Source organism: Camelina sativa, chromosome 17 (assembly GCF_000633955.1).
Source record: "Camelina sativa cultivar DH55 chromosome 17, Cs, whole genome shotgun sequence".
NCBI classification, from domain to species: domain Eukaryota; kingdom Viridiplantae; phylum Streptophyta; class Magnoliopsida; order Brassicales; family Brassicaceae; genus Camelina; species Camelina sativa.
The window spans coordinates 6,331,308-6,347,555 of NC_025701.1; the positions used below are offsets into that span (position 1 = coordinate 6,331,308).

Consider the following 16,248-nt stretch of genomic DNA (forward strand, 5'->3'; position numbering starts at 1 on the left):
CTTCACAAAACACTTCCAACATGAAAAATCTCAAAAATCCCTATTCCCTGTTTTGGTTCCATCACAAGATTTTAGATTCTTTACCTCTGCTTCTTTTCACTTCACAAAAGTCTCGACCTCTAAACTCAGCATTGCATCTTTCGGGACAGGCTCCAACATCACAGCTTGTACGGTTTCTCCAGCCTTGGAAACAGCCTGTTTCACAAAACACTTCCAACATGAGAAATCTCAAAAATCCCTATTCCCTGTTTTGGTTCCATCACAAGATTTTAGCATTTTAAATATCATTCTTTACCTCTGCTTCTTTTCACTTCACAAACCTCTTCACCTCTAAACTCAACACTCCCTTTTCCGGGATAGTTTCACATGAAGCAGGCTCCATCACACATCTGCAGAACAGATTTGAACCAACCTTTAGCAATTACATGGCGATAGATAGAAGAAAGTTAATAATCTCTATGTATCTGTGAATATTACCTACTAACACCGTCGAGAAGTTCCTGATTATTCGGATCATGCTTGAGACCCTCTTGGTATGTTTTCATCGCATCCTCATACTCTTTCAAGAAGAATTGAACTGCAGCTTTTCTGCTGTATCCTTTAGAGAAGGTTGGATCAATCTCAATACACTTTTCTGCATCCTTTTTTCCATCAGCCATTGCACCTAGCTTAATGTAACACGCAGCTCGGTTGCTATATCCCTAACAAGAGTGCAAAAAAAAGTAGGAAGTTACTCAAACAGTCAAAATAAAGAATCATAGTAGAAGAACTTGAGTACATATGAAAGATGAAATGGCCTTACTTTTGGGTCTTTCGGGTTCCTTTTGATTGCTTCAGTGTAATGTTTAAGAGCATCAGGATACTTCTGCTCCTTGAAAAAATCATTACCTGTATTAGAAACACCATATCAGCAACAGTAAAAACGCTATCTCGTTCTTGCTTTTGCAGTTCTATAAGCTTTCTTTTTTCCCACACGACCACAATAAGTTGCCAAAATCAAACACCTTTTTCACGCTCTTCATCCCCGATCTTGGGATCGAAATACTCCTTCTGCTCCCACTCTTTCTTCGCTTGTTCTGCCTCGTTCAGTCTCTCCAATGTATCAGAGTTTCGATGCTCTATAACAGCTTTCTGGAAAGCTTCAATAGCAGGTTCATAGTCTTTCGAGCAATTCACCATCTTGGTCAAAGCAGTCCCTTTCCTAGTCAAAGCTTTAGCTACCATCTTGAGATCTGACCCAAGCTCTCTACCCCTTTCCACTGCCTTGTCACAATCCTTAATGCACTCATTGTACTGAAATCAAAACACATTGTCATCAAAAACTAATCACCATTGTCCCCCTAATACCAAGCAAAATCATCATTCTAGCCTATCATCAACATAAAAAAGAGCACTATACATATGTAAATTTTATACCTCTCCCAATTCAAGATAAACAGCAGCACGATTTGTGATATATGAGATATCTTCATCATCAATCTCAATAGCTTTACAAAAATGCTCAATGGCAACTGCGAATTCTTTCTTCCTGTACGCAGCATTCCCAAGCTCGTTCTCCTTTTTGGCTCTCTCCTTCCTCTCTTTCTTCTCCTTCTCTTCCGTCACCAACGGCTCAGGTTTTGGCTTCTTCTTAACGTCAGGCACTTCTTCCCTAGAACTCTGACCCATATCAGGGTGAGGAACCTCCGAGTCATCTCCCGGAGGAGGCGGCGGCGACCTGAAATTAACATTCAACAAAACTCCAACAGATTGCATCACTCTCTGGTCCTTCATATACAAATTGAGATTACTAGGGTTCTTCTGAATCTCCTGCATCATGCTGACAAAATCAGGCTGCTGCGAAAAGGCTCTAGTCGAAGGATCAGCCGTGAGCTTACTCCACATCTCCGGTCCTTTGAAAGCATCACCAAACGAATTCGGCGGAGGAGCAGAGCGTGACCTAGAAACAGACGCCTCCGCATCAGCCAATCCCGATTTCAACGCCTCGTTCGTCGGATCGATATCTAAACCTTTCTTGTAAGCCGTTACAGCCAAATCGAACTGGTTTAACCCTAAGTGAGCAGCTCCGTGACGGCTGTAACCTTTAGACCAGTACGGTTTGAGTTTAATCGTCTCATTCGCGTCGGAGAGAGCATCGGCGTACTGGTGAAGTGAAGCGTGAGCAGCGGAACGGTTAGAGTAGAGGACGTGATTGGTTGGATCAAAATCGATGGCTTCGGTGAAGTGAATTATAGCGGAGGTGAAGTCACCGGAAGAGAAAGAAGCGTTTCCTTTAGCTTTAGCTTCTTCCGCCATTGTTGAATTGAATCTGAGATCACTCTCTTTCGAGCTTTCTTGGGAAAGAGAGAACTGGGAAATATCATTTATACAAAGGTCTTGAATGGAAACACTTATATTGCGGATTTCAAAGTGCGTTATTCTAAACTTCACTTTATACACCATTCATGAAGTTTTAGTTAAATTTGCGGTTTTGAAGAAAGAGAAAAATAAATTAGTTTGCGGTTTTTTTGGTGAGATATTAACTCATGGACCGCAATATTTTGTGTAACTATCTAATACCCAGCGTATTGTCAAATAACGCACATACAAAAGCAATTTTTGTTTTAATTAAATTATGTTAAATAAAATAAAGCTAAGACAATCAATACAGAGTTCACAGAGTTCATCGAACTCTCGTCAACAATAATGAGACCCAAGGAGTCTGAGAACCGAGTAACAAAAATAATACAAAATAATAAAGTAATTAATCTCTCTCTCACTATTATTTCTCATTGTATTATAGGTAATGATTTTTGATTTATTTTCAATAAGTCTTTTATACAAACAAAAATATATATAACTCAAATGTTGTTTTAAAAAGTTATAATATAATGGTTCTTTATTGTGTTGTACCTTTTTTTATAATTGAACTAGTAACTGATTCAATAATAAATGTATTTATTAAAATTTAATTTTAAATAACCTTTGGTATTTTAAATTTAAAAATTAAAATATATATTTATTAATACAAAACAAATGAAATATATACTTATACTAGTTATTAATAAAATAATATGAAATCCGCATTGTCAATTATTTTTCATCAATCAAACATTATTTTGTACCGCTTATTTTGGAATAACCGCACTTATCCCGCAAATCCATTTGTCCCGCACGTACCGCAGTTGAACCGTACCGCACTAGCAAATTTTTTGTCCCGCACTACCAAATCCGCGGTTACCATTCGGACCCAAAGACTCTTGTTTTTGGGGTGCGGGGTTGAGAAAATTGGGGACTGTTTGGGTATGAGAGTAGAGTTTGTTAGGGCATCCGCAATGGGGAACACTTTAGGATGTTTTTAGAGTAAAAATATTATGAAAATAATCTAAGATCGGTAGCTAAGATTTTTTGTTAAAAAGTTAATTATTGGGAGAACATGTTTACGATCATAAGATTTAATAATATAATATTTTTAAACATATTACATTTATAAAAACTATAAAAATAACATTCAAATTGCAAACTTATAAAACTTGTACTAAAATTCAAAATACAATACCAAATTCTTATGAAACAAAAAAAACATTAAAGATTAAAAAAAAAACAAAGATATTACTTAATTAAAACAAACAAACATTTTATTTAATTAATACATAGTTTAAATCAAATCCTCTTTTAATTTGTAAAAAATTGTTTGCAAAAAATTGTATCCAATCACAGCTTGCCACATCAGCTTAGAACTGAGCCTAGATCAGTTCTACATCAAGAACTAGACAACATGTTCTTATGCCACTATTCATTATATTTATAATTTTAATGGGCTAAGAACACACCAAGTATTCCCCATTGTGGATGGCCTTATATCCCCGAGTTTGTTGTGGAGACTCCGGTTATTAGTTGACCCATACGATTTAGTTTCCGGTTCAATTGTTTAGAGTTTCATTTCTTCGGTTCGAATTTTTTTTAATTCACTTTTTAGTTTCGTAGTAAAAGCTCTTGAATTGATACATCTTGAACTTATTGACCAAGCTGATCAAAGAATAGATGTTGAAGAGACTAACTAAGCGTAACTAAACAAAACCGTAATAAAATCAAATTTCACTTTGCTTTTTCCCGCTGACTTTGGGATATCCCCTTTATAATAAAACGGAAGTACACAACATTATTTTGGTAGACTTTATAATTTTAATAAATGGTTACAAATAGGTTATACATAGATTATGAATTAATCCATATATTAATTGTAACAAATAAAATCTTAACTGTAACAGAAAATCTTAAACAAGTTATTCCTTTATAATAAAACGGAAGTACACAACATTATTTTGGTAGACTTTATAATTTTAATAAATGGTTACAAATAGGTTATGCATAGATTATGAATTAATCCATATATTAATTGTAACAAATAAAATCTTAATTGTAACAGAAAATCTTAAACAAGTTATTCCAAATTGATAGTTCATGGATATTCCAAACTTTATTTTCGGAAGATCACATATATGGTTCCAAATATCTAGAATCACAATATTACCAATTTATTTTTCACATATTTTATTCATAAACCACATTAATAAACAAGTTATTAAAGGGATAAAAATATATTCTCAATCATAAAAAAGGAATCAAATCTCGCTAATTTAACAAGATTAATCGTGCTCTTCAGAATTGTATTCAGAAATTAAAAATTAAACCTTAATGCTAGATTAGGACCATGCTAGAGCACGGGTTGAAATCCCTTTTATTTATATTATAATTTTAGAATAAAATATAATTTATATGATTGATTTTAAAAGTTTTTAAGGTCCTAATCTAGCATTAATCGTGATATTCGGAATCATATATTATAATATAAATAAAAGAAATTTCAATCCGTGTTCTAGCACGGGTCCTAATCTAGTTCTTTTTAATAAAATAGAAGTACATGACTTTAAATTGGTAGACTGTATAATATTAATATAGATTATAACTAAGATTAATTATATAATAAGATATATGAATTAATTATTTGATAGGTTATATAGATTTAGGATTAAGATCCTCTTAAAAAGTATATATTAAAAAATAAAATAAATCTCCAAATAATATTTAACTAACTATATATAGACAAAAAAAATCTCAGAAATTACACTCTTATGCAGATTACAAGTGATTTCCAAATGTACTAAAAATAAAATCTTACCTAACTTTATCAGAAAATTTTGACTGGATAACGGGTCAAAATTTGAATATTTAAATTTATTTCATATATTTTTTTGTTGAATTGTATAGTTTTATATACTATGATAAACTTTTTAAATAGTTTAATTTGGAATCTTAAAAAATAGTTTAATTTGATATTTTTAAGAATATCTTAAATATATGATAGATCAAAAAGTTAAAAATTATATACACTCTAATTTGATTTGTCACTACAATATGAAAAAATTTCAAGAAATATGATTTCTTGCTAGAGCACAAGGTTAAAATTTCAAAAATATGATTTCTCAGATTAAATTTAAGTTTGAAATAATATTGTTTAGTAGGCTTTCTCGGTCACGATGATTTTGACAAACATACGTTACATATTTGGTCCTAAAGTTAATATGCGCTATACTATAGGTTAAGTCTTAGAATTAACAATCAAAATACAATATATAATGTTAAACACTAAATAAATCAAATAAAATTAATAAACAAAAATTAATTTTTATCACACAACTTAATCCGCGTTATACCACGGATCAAAATCTAGATATACTAGGATATATCTTACACAATATATATTATTTTCATAAGTCAAATTTAATATATAATTTTATGGTACAGTGTTCCATCCAAAAAAACTTTCAAAACAAATAAAATAATCACATATACAATGTTTTAAATAAAAATTACTAAATAAACAAAAAAAAATATTTCAACTCGTGCACTATTACGAATCATATTCTAGTGTAGTTATTATATTGTGAGTTGTGACATTGAAATGGTCATAAGACATATAATACAGTATGATTCTTTTGGCTCTCTTTTAATATTGTCTTCCCCGTATCATCCATATATATCCCTCGTTTTGGATCCAAACTCATAGGAATCATCAATGCATATTATATATATACACAAATTAAGAGAAAAATAAAGATTATGTTCAATATTATATATATACATATGTAGGTAGTTCACTCAAAAATAATAGGTAGTTCGTAAAACATGCATGTGGACGACTGTTAATTAGGAATGCGAGAACGGAAGGTGTAAATGTTGCTATTTTTGATATTATATATATAGCTTAAAACCAAAATTCCAAAATGAGAAAAATAAGAAAAAAAAACAATTTAAAAACAATTTCCTTCCATAGTCTAAATTGCAACAACAGAATACAAAATCAAGGCTTATTTATTTTCAACTAGGTTAGACCCGCCCGATGCCACGGGATGTTTTCTATACATTTTAAAATATATTTGATGTTAAAAATATAATTTTTAATTTTTTGAAATTATGTTAATCATGAAAATTATGGTTTATAAAATGCTAAGATATAGAAATGGACTGAAAAAAACCTACAATAGTTTGTAATTTCGTAGTATTTGTTATTACAATCATTTACATTTAAACCGGGTAAATTTAATCCATTATATATTGTTTACGACATGAAAGCAGCCACAATAAGTGACGTTTATAGCCTGTAAAAATAGACTTCCAAATTTGTAATATGCTGATGTGAATAACAATTCTTAAAAAGAAAGAACCTGAAAAGTCAGTACTTCATCTATGAGAATTTTTTTTTTTCATGATCCCATTTTCTTGCTAATTTCAAAGCGGTTTCCACACCTTCAGCACATCACCATATCATAACAAAACATATTTGTGAGATATCAAGTTTTCTGATTTCATGATGTAATATATATGTTTTTTGATATCAAGTTTCATAATTTTTTGATAGTTCAATGGTTATTTGTATTTTTAGTATTATTTCTATTTTCATATGATACTTGAGTTTTTAATTTTATAAATTTAGTTTTTACATATATTTTAAATTTTATTATTAAGAAAGAAGTTTTTGTTTCTTTTACTTGAAAATTACATTCTTCTCTTACTAAAACAATACTGAATATATTGGATGTTAATATAGTTAATCCAAAACGTTCAGTTTTCATTAAACCAAAAAATTAGATGTATATTTGAAAAATTAAAATATCTTCCAATGAAATTAAAATTGCATTTTTAACTAATTTAGATTTTTTCCGTTTGTTGTTGTTAATATATGTTTTTCTTGTTGCTCATTTTTTTGATGCATTTTTTTGTTATTATTTTTATGAAATCATATATTAAAGTAATATTTACGTTTTCTTGTCTTGTCACTTAAATCTTACACTAAACAAACTCATTTACACATATGGGCTTTTATTACAACAGTGGTCCAATGGTCTTTTTCTTTTAGTGACCATGTTTCTTCTCTTTTACCAGACAGTTTTTTAATTGATCTATAAATCTTAGCTGTATTAATTCAAATATTTTTATTGGCTATCCATTTTAAATGATGTGTCAATCTCTGCTTCAATACAGAAGCTGATGTGTCAGAATAGGAAAACAAGACATTGTACTTTTATTGTATTGATACACTTAACTCGAACATAAATAAATGTCGCTGTGTATATAGATAGACACATCATGCTTAATTAGATCTAGAAACATATTTACTTAATCTTTTTTTATTATAATTTATATTCTTAATCTTTTGGTACCCTCTTTATTCTAATTAATATAAGTCTCTTTTAATTTGTGTTCATTTCTTTATCTTATGATTACTACTATAATTCGTATTATTGTTCGAAAAAGACATATAAACCAAAATGCAATCATATCACCCATTTCCATTTACATCTTACATTTTCAAAAGCATATACTAAACGAAAATATAATAAATTTAACTTATAATAATTAGACACACGCCTTGAGCTGGCCAACTGTGAAATCATGAGGGTTGGTGTGCATATTGTTTTGTAAAATGGTTGACTTTTGTAGTCATACATACTGAATTACTGATACAGTCAACTCCAAAGATAATTCATTTTTTTTTCTTAAATTTCATATATATATATAGTATATGCGTATATGTTGACAAAAAATATCATATAGATATACCATTTGCTTGCTGACAGAACCGGCTAATGGTACAAGAAAGTGAAGCTAGTGCTTGCGGCCGCAATTATAATAAGTATTTAATTAGTCTACTTTTTGCAAAAAAGTTACTAGCTCTGTTGGTAAACTACTCTTAACTAAGGTAAGTGGTTACAGGTTTGAACCTCCAAAGATACATTTTTTCCTTTTTTCTTTTTAAATAGAAAAAACAGTCATTTTTTTTTATTTTAGTTTATAGCCACCTAAATCTCAGCGCCGGCTCTGCTAGATGATGATATTCCAAAATCGTTCCTATAAATAAAAAAAATCGTTCCGTTCCAAAGTTTTAAATTTTCAGATATCTAACTGTCATTAATCGTTTGGACAAAAAAGTTATAATCAAAAAAGTTATACTCTTGAATTGTTTCTACTCTTGAATTGGACAAAAAAGTTATAATCAATTCAAAACTATTTAAAGGTAATTATTAGTTATGTTTGTTGAGTTGGTGGTATTCGTCGAATTGGAGATCATCATCCAGTAAATTTTCTTATTTAATGATTCATGCCATTAGTCGTTTGGTGCATGGTATAGTGATTAAAGCCATGCATTCAAACTATTGTTACGTCTAATAATTAATGATAATTAGCTTACTAATTATTAGGAATTTTAGAAAAAATTGGGTAATTAGTTACTATTAGATTTTATGTGCGGTTTTATTTATTACATATATAAAGTGTGCATGGTGGGCCTAAATATTATTTACTGGGACAGAGTATACTTAAACATAAATCTTTTATAAATTATTTCAAACTCTAATACCACAACAGATTATATATATATTTATATATTCAATTTTTTTTCTTTAATAACTAACATACAGTATTATTTTTGACCCTCATAACAAAAAAAATTATTAAAAATAATTCACAATTAGGACACCATTTTATTTGTTTGCATGCAAATATTTTGTATCTCTCAAATGCACCTTTATAATCTCTATAGCACATGGGAGATTTTGAATCACTAGTTACAAGTACAATAAAAACTAACCACAATTATTGATTTAAAAAATGTCATAATGGAATTACTTAATCCGGCCTCGTTTTGGCATGGCAATAACGCCATGTATAATCGGTTCCATGGATCGATCTAGGTTTGATCTTGTTTTTTTTTTTTCAAGATTTACACTTGATCTGATTTCAGTTCCAGTCAGCTTGCATGCTACCAATTTTTTTGAATATATACATACATATGGAATTAGTCTGACCAGCCTCAACTCTATAAAAAAAAATTGGTCAAATACCCAAATATATATGAATCGGATCTGATTCATCTGAAGTTGAGTTTTTTCTTTTAGTTTAAAAACTAAAATAATCGGCTCAATCTAATTCCCTAAAGTCTAAAAGTAACGAGACGAATTTGACATACTGACCTTTGGCTAGCTAGCTGTACTGCCTGTACATCATCACTATTGGTAACTGTATTAGAGAGTACACTTGTATATTAATAAACCGGATATTCCAGAATCCTTAACCAACCTATTATTCACAAGTATATTCTCTACTATATACAAGTGTACTCTCTAATAAACTGTAAGATCAAACCAAACTTTAAGTAGGATGGTAGAATCTTTCACAAGTGTTTCCACATGTAACAAGTTTTTCTAATGGGACAAGAAACTGACAAAAGGAACACACTTTCCCACGTGGTTTAATTCTTAGGGCTTCTCGTAATGATTAGAGTTATGGGACAAGTTGTGAAGAAATATGTATTCTCATCAAATGGATTTACAACACGACTCATGCGTAAATTCCCTCTAGAGCCCTAGAACTAAAGAAAGCCTTCGACTTGGACCGTTCATTTAGTTTCGATCATATACTATGAAAATATTAAAATACTCTCTTATATAGGCCTTAATTACTTAATGTGTCATGATGATCATTGTTGGTTCTAAGATAATACAGTATATTGTAGCAGGCCGGAAAATTTTAGAAGGGAACTCATTTTTTTCTATTTTTATAAGAAAATGTATGCCACCTTGGCCCATGCGTATATAGGATAGTATAATTAGCTGTCTTCAAGGTTTTTATACACTCAATTGAAAATAACTCCGAGTCGCAATGACGGGAAGCGAAGAGAAGAAGACGTTGAATAGCGATAAAAACCAGTCGTTATATGCGGGTTGAGCAGAGAAGGATGTGTAGGCTTCGTATAAGAACACTGTGACACCAAAAGTTATATTCTTGTAGAAGAAATAACAAATCTGCACAAGAGCGAAATAATAACCTAGTTAGGAAAAATGCATAGAGTTTATTTGGAGAATGTTCCAGCTGAGAGAGAAAAATTGAATACCATTGATGAGATTCTGCTGTAACACCAGTGACCATGGACGAGCAAGAGTCGCTCTAAGTAACGGAAATGAGCAAGAGTCGCTCTAAGTAACATAACGGCTTGCATTCCTTCAACACCGCGCTGATTCCAACACCGATATCATTTGCTCCATCTCCAATTGCTAAAGTTGTCTTGCCGGTTCCAGATTTGACCAACCGCGTAACCTGAAAACAAATAATATCTTCTATTAGTGAATCCAGAAACCGCAATACTAGAGCCAGTAAAAAAACCATTTCCGCGGGAAAAGACATTACCAATGCCTTTTGTTTAGGTGACGATCTGCAGCAAATAACAGAGGCACATCCTGTGGCTAAATCAAGACACTTCTTCTTGAAATCGTCTTCAAGAGCGTATGTTAGTGACTTCCCATCAATGATCAACGCAAAGGCGTCTTGAGAGCTCGAGCTGCTTGATGCTGTGAGTAGAGCTTTCCCTTGTTCCATTTGCCTCACCACGCTTTCTCTCGATGCCTACAAACATAGTCGGTCCATATATTAATCTCCTAAGTCCTAAATTAAAAGATAGTGAAAACATATTACTGTTTGAATTACAAATATAAAAAGTACCTGTTCAATTGCATATTTCTCTCCAGCTTTCTCCAATGCTTTGATATGTGGTGTCTCAAGATTTATGATGATCTGCTTCATCTCTTGTCTTAGTAAACTACAAGCAAATCTGTAGAGATTCCGGCAAAAAAATGTAAGAACAATGTATAGATTCAGACATGAGAACAAAAAAAACAAAAATCTTTATCCCTTGTGTTACTTGTCTTACCCGATATTGATTGCAGTCTCCATTTTGTCTCCGGTTAGAACCCAAATCTTTATCCCTGCTTGAGCTAGCTTGTCGATACAATCCAGAACCTAAACCACAATCAAGTTCAACCTGTTATAGTCCTCCTACTCAACCCAAATACCAAAACATATTATTAGTCTTAAAAGAGCCATACCCCATTCTGAAGTTTGTCCTCAACAGCAGTAGCACCGAGGATAATTAAATCTCGTTCCATCCGTTCTGTGATTTCATCGATCAAGCTCTCACGATCCGCTGTCACGGCGGTGAAGAAATGGTAAACCGAAGCCATAAAAGCTCTGTCTGGATCAAAGAAGATATCAGCATCGTCTGGTCTCTGTTCTTCCTCCAGACTTCACTCTATCTTCTCTTGTCTCAGTACCAAATACAATCGAACCAATAAAAGACATCAAAAACACAACACCGAACATCAACGTAGATGATTTTGTCCATCTTCCTCTCGATCCTGCTTCTCTTCGGTGGTGGATCAGTTGAGTTTTGAATCACCTGTTTCCAATATTTCCAAACTCAGCACAACTCTTAAACAAACAAGGTTCATCGTCTCTACGTAACAAATCGAGTCTTCGTAGCTCGACGATAAAAGCAAAAGATCCGCCGGAAAAAACTCGTCTTTATCAACTCCTAAATCAGTAAAAATCAAAACTTTGATTTAAAAAAGTTTAAAGTTTTAATTTTTACAAAATACGAATTTGAAGATTTGGATTAAAGACCTGTTTTTTTACGACCCCAATCTTCGATAGCTTCTTTAACCATACTCACGCACGGCGATGACGAAGGCGAGAGGTAACAGAGAACTAACGGGGCTGTAAGGAGATATAGAAGTCAAGGATAAGGTTCGGATGACGAGGAAGTAGAAATTAGCGACGCGTCGGAACTGTTCGAAGAGTGATTTGGGTATGAAAGAAGCCGCAGTGTATTTAGTAGACCGGACATAGTTGCCGGCGTAGTTGCGTCGTTCAGCCGCCGGAGAATTAGGTTCGTTGCAGTAAACGACGCGTGAGAAACCAGGTCCTCCAATCTGAGAATGGTCTTCTTGAAAACTCGATTTACGACCTTTGAATGAATGCGTATATGTTGCTTAGATGTAACCTTCTTCTCCCACGACACTTTGTCATACCTTTGTTTTGTTGTTCGTTCTTTTCTTGTGTCTGAAACTTAAAAAATCTTTATGTATAAAAAAATTTGGAGAGTGGAAATGGAAAAAATGAAAGAAAGAATGAAGATTTTTTTTTTGTAAGAAGAATTTGAAAAAGAAATATCTAATAATATTTATGTGTAAGGTTGTAAACATTGTGTAGTTGGCAAAAATGACAAAGTAACAATCAATAATGATTTCAAACTGTAAAAGTCATCAACAGTTGAGAAGAATCAATCAATAATGAATTCAAACTATAGTTGTCGATTTGCTATTTTTGGTTTCCTTATTCAAGAAATTTAGGAACGAATGTGTGTGAATGAGCCGTCGACGAAGTCGTAAGTCGTTGATGGATGGTTACTAGTTATTTCTTTTGAAAACTTCTTGGAAAAGAGAAGAGTCAAGAAGAGAGGAAGTGTATACCAGTATACGAAGTCTTCCTCTTAATGTTAATATTTAAAGAAGATTAGTGAATTGAATTTGTTGTTTTAATTGATTGATTCTAAATCATATAGTAAGAATTAGACTAGTATTAGTATATATTTTGTTTACTAGTATTGTATTATTATTATCAATCAAACTAAATTAACTAACTGATCTCCTGATTATAAAATATGTCTTCTGACACTCTTTCTTTAGCAACACATGTGGAAATTAGTTTCCACCTCATAATCTATTGCAAGTTTGGTATAATGCGGATTAATTTAAAATGTTTAATCTAAATGAATGATTAAAGTTTGGCTATAGAATTTTGTAATCTAACTCCAGTGTGCCGAACTTGTTGAGCTGCACAACAAACAATATTAGGTTATTTTGCATGTTTTAGTTGATAATTTATTAAACACATAATATTCTATTATTTCCATAGTATCACTTTAATTCTAACTCAAGTAACCAATCATGAACTTAATCATAGTTTAAAGGAAGAGCTGCTTAACCATAGTTAAACATCATATTATTGCGCTACACAGTACATGTGATCAGATATTCAGATCTGATACTGTTTTAAAATAATTGATTACATATTACCACGTTATGTTCATGCGATTAATAATATAGTCACACTCGATCTGCACAGCAAATACGTCAAATCGTTTTTTGGACATTACGAATAAATTAGTCAAGCATCGAATCACGTACACATAGAAAGCTCACGAAGAAAGTAGTCAAGAACTAACTCATCACTATTGGCAGTAATAATAAATTAACAAGCATGCACATCATCACGTCCACATAGAAGCTCTCCATTTAGTTTATCAACTGCTCGAAATGTTCCTCCTCCACTACTCCTCTGTTTCAACCCAAAGGAAATAAAAAATAAAAAAAAAATTCATTACTTAGTTATGTTTTTGAACCATATATATTAATATATACTTACGTTGTAAAAGTATAATCTTACCTTGTAAAAGTTGACGGCAACATAATTGGCCCATCGGTTCCCTGCGGCTAAGTAACATGTCTTAATCATATCGACAAGTTGTTCAGAGTTATCCTCACAAGTCAAGATCTTAACCGGAACTGTCTTGAAATGATTTACCAAAACCAAAGCTTTGTTTTTGTTGGGTAAGGGTGCAGATTCTCCTCTATTGCTACACGTATCTGGTTTAACTCCATCGTCTCCATCTGAAAATTAATAACCCACACTGGGGTTCATCGGTTTATCTCTAAACTAACTAAAATTAAACCGGAAATTTGGTATCTTCATTCATCACACTCACATTGGTTTTCCACTACGTAGTAGTTCCACTGGTAAGCTATTCCTTCGGTGTTTTGCTTCGATTCAGCTGAAGTGAAGACGATTAACAGTTGGTTATTGGCGACCATATCCTTAACCAACGGTCAATCTTGACCACCCGAAGAATTTGAAACTGGCCATTGTTACTGACTTGTTGCTCTAAAACTAAGAAGAGAATGATCTTTCGTAGAAAAACGTTGGTATAACTTTGACAAAAGAATTGATTAAATCTTCTTATTCAAAAAATTTAGAATACCTTTCCTTACGGTCGGTTTAGTGAGAACGACGTCGTTACCGGCGGAGATGGAAGAGGAATCAGGAATGGAGGAAAAGGAAAGAGATGCAGTCTTTGAGGAGAATGGANTGCGCTACACAGTACATGTGATCAGATATTCAGATCTGATACTGTTTTAAAATAATTGATTACATATTACCACGTTATGTTCATGCGATTAATAATATAGTCACACTCGATCTGCACAGCAAATACGTCAAATCGTTTTTTGGACATTACGAATAAATTAGTCAAGCATCGAATCACGTACACATAGAAAGCTCACGAAGAAAGTAGTCAAGAACTAACTCATCACTATTGGCAGTAATAATAAATTAACAAGCATGCACATCATCACGTCCACATAGAAGCTCTCCATTTAGTTTATCAACTGCTCGAAATGTTCCTCCTCCACTACTCCTCTGTTTCAACCCAAAGGAAATAAAAAATAAAAAAAAAATTCATTACTTAGTTATGTTTTTGAACCATATATATTAATATATACTTACGTTGTAAAAGTATAATCTTACCTTGTAAAAGTTGACGGCAACATAATTGGCCCATCGGTTCCCTGCGGCTAAGTAACATGTCTTAATCATATCGACAAGTTGTTCAGAGTTATCCTCACAAGTCAAGATCTTAACCGGAACTGTCTTGAAATGATTTACCAAAACCAAAGCTTTGTTTTTGTTGGGTAAGGGTGCAGATTCTCCTCTATTGCTACACGTATCTGGTTTAACTCCATCGTCTCCATCTGAAAATTAATAACCCACACTGGGGTTCATCGGTTTATCTCTAAACTAACTAAAATTAAACCGGAAATTTGGTATCTTCATTCATCACACTCACATTGGTTTTCCACTACGTAGTAGTTCCACTGGTAAGCTATTCCTTCGGTGTTTTGCTTCGATTCAGCTGAAGTGAAGACGATTAACAGTTGGTTATTGGCGACCATATCCTTAACCAACGGTCAATCTTGACCACCCGAAGAATTTGAAACTGGCCATTGTTACTGACTTGTTGCTCTAAAACTAAGAAGAGAATGATCTTTCGTAGAAAAACGTTGGTATAACTTTGACAAAAGAATTGATTAAATCTTCTTATTCAAAAAATTTAGAATACCTTTCCTTACGGTCGGTTTAGTGAGAACGACGTCGTTACCGGCGGAGATGGAAGAGGAATCAGGAATGGAGGAAAAGGAAAGAGATGCAGTCTTTGAGGAGAATGGAAGCTAAGAGGAGGAGATGTGAGAGACAGAGTTTTAAAGTTGGGAATTCTGATGACCAAACGGTGTCCTTTGAGAATGAGAGATGGGTCACTGCCAGCAAAAGTGGGTTTCTGCAGAGACATTTGGTTTCTTCTAATAGACAACTCTGTGTTGATTCCGATGGAGGTGGAGGCGGAGCAACAGGAGGAGGTAGCTCGTCTAGCTTATCAGTAGATTTCATTACATTTTGTTTTGGTCTTAGATTCGTATTAATAGTAAAGTAACACTATGGTATAGTTTCTATATTTGTCATTGAACTTGTGTTATCGTAGAATGAGTGTGATTTCATCTATGTTTGTGTTGTAGGATCATCACACAGTTGTAATGATGAAAGAAGCCCGAAGATCGTGGCAGGATGTTCATCTAATAGCGGAAGCAACGGAACAGAGAAACCGAATAGTGTGACGAGAGTCAACAAAGTGTTGCGGTCTTTTTGTTCTTTGTTTCTTTTTTTCTCGTTGTTTTTTATCTTCTGGATCTTTGGTTTTTGGCTATAAGAATGAATGCCAAATCCCAAATCTTGATGAAAGATCAAGATTTTCATGTTTTTTTT

General features: G+C 32.7%; 3 protein-coding genes across 4 annotated transcripts in view; all 3 read right to left on the reverse strand.

The window, feature by feature from the left end:
- Window positions 1–2,492, reverse strand: part of LOC104755667 (hsp70-Hsp90 organizing protein 1-like) — a 4,862-nt gene extending 2,370 nt beyond the window's left edge. The window contains exons 1-6 of the mRNA XM_019238857.1: window positions 1,417–2,492; window positions 1,005–1,293; window positions 803–888; window positions 478–701; window positions 329–389; window positions 118–195 (exon numbers count right to left, since the gene is read on the reverse strand). Coding sequence (XP_019094402.1) covers window positions 118–195; window positions 329–389; window positions 478–701; window positions 803–888; window positions 1,005–1,293; window positions 1,417–2,442 — 1,764 coding nt within the window. The 5' untranslated portion in view covers window positions 2,443–2,492. The remainder of the gene's footprint in view (window positions 1–117; window positions 196–328; window positions 390–477; window positions 702–802; window positions 889–1,004; window positions 1,294–1,416) is intronic.
- On the reverse strand, window positions 10,066–12,484 carry LOC104755668 (probable phospholipid-transporting ATPase 11). Of its 2 annotated transcripts, none has more exons than XM_019239449.1 (7): window positions 11,995–12,484; window positions 11,421–11,770; window positions 11,246–11,334; window positions 11,038–11,146; window positions 10,726–10,941; window positions 10,433–10,635; window positions 10,066–10,343 (listed from the first exon to the last, which is right to left on the reverse strand). In XM_019239449.1, exons 2-6 carry the CDS (start codon window positions 11,553–11,555, stop codon window positions 10,486–10,488), a joined length of 699 nt encoding a protein of 232 aa, XP_019094994.1. In that variant the 5' UTR covers window positions 11,556–11,770; window positions 11,995–12,484; the 3' UTR covers window positions 10,066–10,343; window positions 10,433–10,485. The 2 variants fall into 2 exon arrangements, with proteins under 2 accessions (XP_019094994.1, XP_019094993.1); XM_019239448.1 differs by having other exon boundaries at window positions 11,421–11,905.
- Window positions 14,764–15,383, reverse strand: LOC104759208 (PI-PLC X domain-containing protein At5g67130-like). Its single transcript, XM_010482162.1, has 3 exons — window positions 15,278–15,383; window positions 14,959–15,182; window positions 14,764–14,850 (listed from the first exon to the last, which is right to left on the reverse strand). Exons 1-3 carry the CDS (start codon window positions 15,381–15,383, stop codon window positions 14,764–14,766), a joined length of 417 nt encoding a protein of 138 aa, XP_010480464.1.